Source organism: Rhinichthys klamathensis, unplaced genomic scaffold (assembly GCF_029890125.1).
Source record: "Rhinichthys klamathensis goyatoka isolate OS25496 unplaced genomic scaffold, OSU_Roscu_1.1 h1tg000161l_1, whole genome shotgun sequence".
In the NCBI taxonomy this organism is placed as follows: Eukaryota; Metazoa; Chordata; class Actinopteri; order Cypriniformes; family Leuciscidae; genus Rhinichthys; species Rhinichthys klamathensis.
The window spans coordinates 3,021,964-3,031,571 of record NW_026606695.1 but is presented as its reverse complement, the minus strand read 5'-3'; the positions used below and the strand labels follow the sequence as shown (position 1 = coordinate 3,031,571).

The window sequence follows — 9,608 nt, the reverse complement described above, 5'->3', positions numbered from 1 at the left end:
GACAGTTTTAATGTTCCTAACAGTACAAATAATTTTTAAAAATCCATTTTGAATTGATATGCAATTCCTTGTAGTAAAAGCAATTTTTATGTATTAACACGATCATACTTTTGTACTACAATGTATATTACTAAAAAAAATCTATTTTATTATTTTCCTTCACTATTACACAAGAGACTGAGTATCAGATCAAGGTCAGACACTGCAAGATTCATCTTATTTAATATTTTCCATTAAGAGGCCTTTTTTTGTTGTTATAATTTCTGATGTATGTCTCCCTGCTCTGACTTAAATTCTGAGATTACCAGCAGTTGTTAAAGATAAAAAGGTTGCTTTGTGTTAAAAAGAAATCAAATCACACACTAATATCTTTGACAAGTATAAGTGTAATTCTTAAATTCAGTTACATTTATTTTTCTTAGAAACAAAAGGTAAATTTGAACAGATTAGTGATTGAACTCAGATTTTTCTACATTGATACTGAATAGATTGATTAACAGGCTTTTCTGTCTATATGTGGTTAATGTGTGTGCTTTGTTCTGTCCCCAACAATGAAAATCGCAGAGAACAATAAATGGACACAATACCTTTATTATTGTTGTTCATTTTACTTCACTCACACAATAAATAAAGTTCATACAGAATTTAACAGGATGGAAAATGTTCTCAAATGTGCTCAGTAAAAGAACCACAAGATAACCTGTGAGATGACTCATAGGTTACCATTAGATACCCTGATAACATGTTCAGGATCAATGTTGACCTAGAAAAACAGCCAAATGAAGTGAAGCCGAGATCTTAGTCCAAAGAGGAATAGTGGGGTGGACTAACAGAAACAGGACCAGTATACAAGTCTCCTGTATCAGCATCATTTTGGTCTACTTAGTGACCTGGTGAATGGCATGTGCAAGGTATCCCACATTTCCAGAGGTCACACCGGCAACGCTGATACGGCCATCTTTAGTCATGTAAACAGAGAACTCCTTTGTCAGACGTTCCACCTGAAACACAATACATAGTCTCCTACTATTAGAGCTTATACCAATATACAACATTTAGTTAAACACGCTACATTTAGTTAATTATACTAGTTTTTGAGTATGCAAAGGGCTGTACCTGCTCAGGTTTGAGCCCAGTGAAGCAGAACATGCCGATTTGTTCAGTCACGTGTTGCCAGTTGTGAGTGGAGCCCTCATTCTTCAGATTAGTCACCAGCATTTCTCTCATTTTAATAATACGGTCTGCCATTCCCTTCACCTCCTCCAGCCTACAGGAATACATTTATGTAAAAAAAAAAAAAAGAAAAAAAAAAGAAAGCTCCTCTATGTAGTGTATGCATTTCACACATTTTTGAGTGTGCAAGCATTTCTCACCATGTAGAACGCAGCTCTGGTGTTGTGAGGATCGTGGAAGCGATGCGTGCTCCATTCATGGGTGGATTGGAGTAAATGGGGCGAATCAGGATCTTCACCTGAGACTCCACCCTTTTAGCCTCCTCAGCATCTGCGCACACCACTGTAAACCCTCCAACACGCTCACCTACAATACAGTTGTAAGATTATGATGGTGTATAAACAAATGTTAGATGGTCTATGGCAGATCCTTTAATGTACAACTATCTTAACTGCACTACTGTTCAAAAGTTTGGGCTCAGTAGTTTTGTTTTTAAATTACTTTTATTCAGCAAGGATAACATTTTATCAAAAGTGACAGTAAAAGACATTTATAATGCTACAAAAGCTTTCTATTTCAAATAAATGCGGTTCTTTTTAACTCTCTACTAATAGAATAAAAAAGTAAAAAAAGAAAAAGAAAAAAAAAAAAAAAGTAATTCCGTTTCCATAAAAATAATTTTGATCAAATAAATGCAGCCTTGGTGAAAATAAAATAATTCTTTAAAATACAAGGAATTCAAATAAAAACAAAACATTACAGATCCCCAAAAAGGTAGTGCATGCGAGTTTTTTTTCATTTATTGCTTTTTGATCATTGGCTAATTTTCTAAGGATATTGCATGTTGTTTTCTGGCCTAAATGGTTTTTAAAAAAATTTTAAAAATTTTTTTTATTCTGCTATCAGAACAGGCTGTGTCTCGCTAGCCTAAAGAGAAAAGGTGATATTCTCACTTCTGGTGTGCATTTAAGGGACACACTGTATCTTTGATATTAAATTACAATCATTTTATATTAATAATTCAGTGTCCAGTATGTGTATAGTTTTATTTAAATAAATTTTTAACTTGGAAAAATCTTTAGTGTTCTAATTTTTAATATTACTTAAAATGATTAGATAAATGTATGCCTCAGCAAAGGACCAACAATTTAGATTAAAGAGGGTAGTCAGTACTTCATAGGTCAGATGACCAAATATTACATACATATCAGATTTGTGAAAAATAAAATGAAAATGCATTTCTTGCAATTTACATGCATACATCACGATCAAATCTGTGCTCTTTCTCATATATATATATATATATATATATATATATATATATATATATATATATATATATATATATATATATATATATATATATATATATATATACACACACACACACACACACACACACATGTAAAAGAAAAGAAAATGGTTTAGTGTAAATGCAGCCTCTGACACACACAATATACTCACCATAGAGACCCATGTTCTTAGCAAATGACTGAGACAGGAGGACGTTGTGGCCCTGCTCAATAAAATATCTCACAGCCCAGGCATCTCGATTAATATCTCCACTAGCAAAGCCCTGGTAAGCCATGTCAAAGAACACCAGAAGTTTCCTCTTCTGCAGAGAGAAAGTGGACAACAAGACAGTGAAGCAATGTCAGGACAACAGTCTGGAGTGTCTTATCAGTTCCTACAGAATTAAAAACATTTTTTTTTTTTTTTTTGCTGTGCTTTTGGAGTCATGCCTCTGTAAAGTGAAAAAGAAGGTAAGAAGGATACAAACAAAAACACCACACACATGCGCGCACCTTAATGAGGGCCGAGAGCTCCTTCCACTGCTCTGGTCGGGGGTCGACACCAGTGGGGTTATGAGCACAAGCATGGAGCATGATTACACTGTGCTCCGGAATTTGCTGTAGGTAGAGAAAAATTATTAACAATCAGTGTATCTTAGAGAGATTCATAGTTTAGTCACATAATCATGTCAGTAGGGACTTTAACCAAAATTATGTGAAAAATAGAGCCAGAAAGGACAACATTTTCTCCCTAAATATCTACACTACTGTTCAAAGGTTTGGGGTCAGAAATATTTTTTCATGTTTAAAAACAAACAAAAAGTTTCTTACGCTCACCAAGTCTGCATTTATTTGATTAAATATACAGTATTTTTTTAATTATAACTTTATAAAACTGTTTTAATTTTACATATTAAAAAATTTAATTTATTCCTTTGATGGCAAAACAGAATTTTCAGCATCATTACTCCAGTCTTCAGTATCACATGATCCTTCAGAAATCATTCTAACATGATGATTTACTGCTCAAGAAACATGTCTTATCACATTTGAAAACGGCTTAATTCATATTATTCACATGACGTCACACCTTTATAAGACTGCCTACCTGGAGGGAAAAACAAGGCTTTCCTCCATTGCACGCCAATTATTTTTTTACCAAGTTTGAGCTAAGTATTAATATCACTAGGAAGACAGTGATATTAAAAGACCAAATTCAATATACACCTCATTGATGATGCATACTACATACAGGCAACCAGATGAATCCAGAATATAAAAGCAACACACCCTCCATAAAAAACATTATAAAGAATACACTTAGTGTGATGTGTTCATATTCTGGGCTCATCAATAGTGTATAGTGAATTTGATCCTTTAATATCACTGTTTTAGTACATCAAGGCACTTTAGGTGTTTTTCACGTTAAGCGTTTTAGAATGTCCCGCTGTTTTTAATGATTGAAATATTGCAGCAGGTGCTCAATTTGTCCTTACTGAAAAGAAAAACAAAACCCGTACTGAGCTAAAACTTTTAAAGGGTAGTGTACTGATTATAGACTGTATGGGAAAGTGTGCTGTGTAGTACTGGCTCACCGAGATGTCATCAAGCGCTCCGGTAAAGTCAAAGCCACAGGTAGCAGAATCATAGTAACGGTACGCTTTCAGCTGCATACCACCGTCACGTAAAATAGGGTGTGGTTTCCCCAGGATGGCTTCGGCAAGTACACATCCTTTCCTCCTAAGTGGAAATTTGACTAATGGACAAAAGAAAAGGAAGAGGTGCAAGGTGTATTTATGTTTGCTTCTTCTAAGATACATAATTCTACTGTTTGCCATCTGGAGTCCATTCTTCGTAACTCGCTTAATACATCTGATTTGACAGATCTTCAAATTGTGAAAACTGATCTCTGGCTAATTTGGTTCTTCAAACGGATTTGATTCAAATATCTGGATTTAGTTGTCTGTGCGTTCTTGTGTTCATTGGAAAGGGCAGATATGATCAGCAATGCAGTGATTGGCTGGTGGCAAGACAGCAAGGTAAATGACATCATATTAAGAAAAGAACATCAAACACCTGACGAAAAACTTGAGAAATACAAGGAAACATGATTCCCAGTTATTTCCATTATTTCATGATTTCTAGTGGGCTATTTGTACAGGCTTTACATTTTTATTTCAATGTTGTAATTAGCAATTCATTTAATTTAACATTTGAAGCAGATTTTTTACGTGAAAGAATGAATTAAAGTTTGACAGCACAGCAGACAGCATTTTTTACAAAGTTATCCACATCTCCTGCGCTGCATCAAGCCACTCCCATCATAGCTGTTCAAATTAATGCACGGCATAGACTTACTGTACATCATGTGTGTAAGACTCTTAAATAAAAATTAGGTATTTATTCCCTCACAAATAAATCTCCAAATTAGTAAAACTGTCTATATTGTGCCAGACTACACAACATTATAATATTACTTTCATTTAAATCTCATAAAATTCATTTTTAAATTATTATTATTATATTAAATTATTATTGTTCCTGGTTCAATAAAGTACTCTTTAAAGGGTTAGTTCACCCCAAAATTTTAATTATCCCACAATTTACTCAGCCATCTAGGTTTATAAGACTTTCTTCTTTAAGACGAATACAATCGGAGTTCTATTAAAAAAAAATGTCCTGGCTCTTCCAAGCTTTTTGAGAGTGAATAGTAACTGAGGCCATCCATCATAAAAGTAATCCATACAGCCTCAGGGGTTATTAAAGGCCTTCTGAAGCGAAGCGTTTTTGCTTTTCGTTTTTCTAACACGACATGACGTAATGACAAACACGGAAGCGCAGAGGACAGAGCAAAACAAAACACCAGTCACAAACTATAAGTGTAAAACAAGAATTTTTAAAGCGAAATAACGAGAATTTGTTTTAAAAGCGAGAGGCGTCTACTCACCTAAGTGTACGATACTCCTACGTCGGGTCAGAGGTCACTCTCCTGGCGGAACTAGACTTGTGTACGGCCGTTACCGGAAGCCAGTGATTGTAGTTTATATAGTTATATGGATATTTTTCTTACAAAAGCACATCGCTTTGCTTGAGAAGGCCTTTATTAACCCATTGGAGCTGTGTGGATTACTTTTATGATGGATGTGCTTTTTTGGAGCATCAAAATCTCAGTTACTATTCACTTGGAAGAGCTAGGATATTTTTTAATATAACTCCAAATGTGTTTGGCTGAAAGAAGTCATATACACCTAGGATGACTTAAGGGTGAGTAAATTATGGCATAATTTTCATTTTTGGGTGAGTATCACCTCCAATGAAAAGGATGCAATCTAATCCCGTTTACATAAAATAAGCCGGCTCCCGAGCAGGTTTGAGCTCACAGACCTGTTACTATGACAGCAACTCCGGGATGATCTTAGAAGAACCTAACAATCCTGGACTACATCAAATCGTCAACAGTAAAATCCAGATAACGGAGTAATCCACGTACAAAGAACGGGCCCCTGGCCTTGATGCCAATAAAATCTCCTTCTCCTTAACGTGGAGATGCAAAACTTTTTGGCTGAAGGAATGAAGAGAAGGAATGAATGACACACCAGGAAGTTTGCTCCAATCCTTAGAGAACCAGTGCCTGAGATTGTCTGGACAGTGATGCTCTAATAATAGGGGAAAAACAGATGAAGTGTTTTGCTAAATAAGCATTAACATGTTAGATAATAAATTATCCAAGATGTAAAAGTAAAAACAAGAATGAAAGACGCACTGGGAACTAGAGAGGCATACTCACCCTCTTGCTTTTGAGAACCTCACTGTCCGGCCCCAGTGCAAGCTCAGCACAAGCTTTACTAAAATCACCCAGACCCCCAATGGGCAGATATTCTTTATCCAGCATCTTAGAGGCAATCAGAGCCTCTGCCTAAACAAAACAAAAAAATGCTTAATTTAAAAAGAATTACTCACTAAGTGAATACAATATTTCATCACAGTTACATAGCTAAGGGTCATGAATGTAATTGAAGGATACTGCTTAACCAGAGACAGCCTCTCAAATCACTGAGTACAGGGTGACTTTGCAGAAATACAGAAAACCAAATGCACACACACACACTGTTGGAAATACTGTTGGAGCACACTGACACGAATGCAAAAACATCTGCACCCTTAAACTATTGGTCAATCACTGACAAGCCACCGGAAACTTTAATAAACCATTTAACTCTGAATCAAAGAGAACACCAGGTTTAAACTCTCCGTCACACGCTCAGGCATAGGTACACACAGAAAAAGGTCCATACCTTGCGGACACAGTTGAGAACATATGGCTTGCCACTGTCGTCCCTGTATGCCCCCACACCCAGGTTCATTTTCTTAGAGTTTGTGTCACGTTTGAAGGCTTCTGTCACCCCCAGGATGGGATCAGGTGGTCCCATCTCCACCTCAGTCCACCATGAGCTAAATTGAAACATAGCAAAGCATAAAAAAAAAATCTGAGAATAGTGTTTTTAACCAAAAATAACACTAAGAACAACTATTCAGCCTTGCCTGTGGCGATCAAAATACATGTCAATGGCAATAATATATTATTTACCCAGCTCAACTACTGTAAATCTGAAACAATACACTTGTATTTAATGTTTCAAACAGCCATGCAGATTTTTGTATTCGCTTTTATCACAGACTTCATAGGCTATTTTTTAAAACATTGTTTGCACTGCTTATTATGTTGTTCTTTATAGTTATTTTACACTTAGGCCCTAAATCTGTTTGAAACATTTGTTTGTTTTATAATTGGTTTTGCGTATTTTTTTATTGTATTTAATCAGATCTTTTTGTTATTTACCATTTTTGTCCGGAGATCTTTTTGTTGTTGTAAGAACAAAAAAGTTATTAAACCTATAAGGAGGATAACAATTAGGTTTTGTAACTTAATTCAATACCATGATGACAATACCATATACCAAGATAAAGCTTCAGCAAATATCATAATACCATCAAATGCCTAGAACGGGACAATAACCATAACAGACACTGCAAATAATCCCCCTTCCGCCCCCCAACCCATGATTGTGGAATCATGGGAGTTGTCATCTTCACCTCCACGGGCGATGGAAAGCAATCCAACAGGACAGAAATCATGTTCTTGGATGAGCTAATGTAGTAAAGCTTTAAGTTACTGAGGTTATATTTTATTATGCTTAGCCTATATGCTGCAGACGGCCGCTGCTGCTCCTTTCATTTTGTGTAATTAATTTTAAAATATACTGTATGATGAAAAAAAAGTTGTACTGTTACAAATAAAGCTCTCTATGATTATGCCATGTTAGCCACTTGACAAAATAGTGTTGTCTCTATAAAATGGTAAAATAAAGTCAATCAGTAAAATTTCTCTGGAATTAAACAACATTGTTATATATTTTGACTTATTTACTTGTATTATCCCAAATGTTTCCAACATTGTTCTAGTGGTTTTTGGATATTTGAATCCAAAAATCTTACATTCGGTGCCTTTACAGCTATTTACAGCATGATAGCATCAGTAAGCTCTGCTATATCTTTTTAAGTGCATATTAGGCCATGCACAGTCCCAAGGAGTCAAAGGTCAGTCATGGAGTCAAGTTTCAAAAACTCCTACTGCATAGTGTCAAAGGGGTTTATTTAGTGTATGTGTGTGTTTTTATACAACACTATAACTTGGGATCTGACATTACTTGGGAGCATGGTTGTTGCATTAATTCCAGACTTTAAAAGAGAATACAAAATTGAACAAAAGTTCAATTTATAGTGGCCAATGAGAAATGTACTATCAGTGTAAAAAAAATGGCAGTAGGCCTTATTACTCCTACAGCCCTTTTATGTTAACTATCAAATACGTGGACATGAGGCCGTTGGTGTGGCATAAGTGGCTGCGTCTCTTTAAGAAAAAAAATAATATTGTACTAAATAGGAGTTATTTATCTTCGTTCATCATCAGCTCTGCTTTGCCCCCCAAGTGCAAAAGGACACAGACTACCATGATAACTTAACGGAAGAACCCGGAAGCAACATGGCCCATCAGAAAGCTAAACCTGCTTGTTCCACCCAATGAGCGCACAGGAAACCTGTACGTACGGTCTCCTGGTGAGATCAAACATAGTTAAGCACGCTATCGCGCTCATAAGAATGCGAGTCATTTAACATCACACAAGATTAAAAAAAGTATTGACCCCTATAATAAGCACAATATTGAGTGACGGACAGCTCTTACCAAAAATTAATTTAGAATAAGGAAACCAATGTTGAATTTCTTGCCTTTTCCGAGATGAAGGTCAGAGGGATGCTGAATGATTCTTTTAGTAAACATGGTAGAGATGCGCTGTACATTTTTTGTGTTAAATCTGATCCATTAGCAGCTAGAAATTGGCTTGAAGATGATAATACAAAGCAGTCTACAATACAGATATCTGGCAACACCCACATGGTCTAATATCGTGAGCTGCAGTGTATCATTCTACTACTGCATCAACTCCATGTGAACGGATGTGACTGTAGTACGCGCGTGACCGTGAGCACAAATCTGATGGCGTGAGTTGTAAGAATTAATTTAATCCATTAGTAGTATTATTTAATAGTATTATTGAAAAACCTATTTTCCATCCTGCATGTATTAAACCTCAACTTAAAGTAATTCAGTGCAATTCCTTCTCAAAATGTAACATAACTGTCACAGAATAATATAGACAGATTATTTTAAGGTTCCTTACCTGGCTCGAATGGGTAGGGCAGCCAAAGACGGCGTCAAACTCCCAACAGAGGATACGAGCTTGGTCGTTTTGAGGAGAGCCATTGCTTTGCTGCTGCTGCTACTGTGTCTCTCGGCTGAACTAAACGCAGAGTGAGTGACTGGGAACCACTGGGAACGGGCACGCGGTTGTCGGCGTGCAAGAGTGCGCGCTCTTAAAGGAAAGTGCCGCGTGACAGCTCCATCTAGCGGTGAATGATGGATACGGAATGATTGATTATTAGATTGTAAATCTGTATTCATCCTCCACCTCTAGATGTCATTAGACATAATCATTAGAACCCAAGCTTTCAAATGGCTTTGACACATCAGACAATTACCTTACATAATTACTAGGGCTGTCAAATGATTAATCGTGATTAATC

At 36.1% G+C, this 9,608-nt stretch overlaps 1 protein-coding gene across 1 annotated transcript; it reads right to left on the bottom strand.

Moving 5' to 3' along the window:
- Positions 1-650: 650 nt before the first annotated feature.
- On the bottom strand, positions 651-9,320 carry got2b (glutamic-oxaloacetic transaminase 2b, mitochondrial). The gene is given in 11 exon segments (XM_056258964.1): positions 651-1,001; positions 1,117-1,267; positions 1,374-1,539; positions 2,638-2,788; positions 2,979-3,083; positions 4,061-4,161; positions 4,164-4,221; positions 6,062-6,121; positions 6,253-6,381; positions 6,761-6,917; positions 9,206-9,320. Coding segments are annotated over 11 exon segments (1,284 nt in total). The 5' UTR covers positions 9,289-9,320; the 3' UTR covers positions 651-878.
- Between the last annotated feature and the right edge of the window lie 288 nt (positions 9,321-9,608).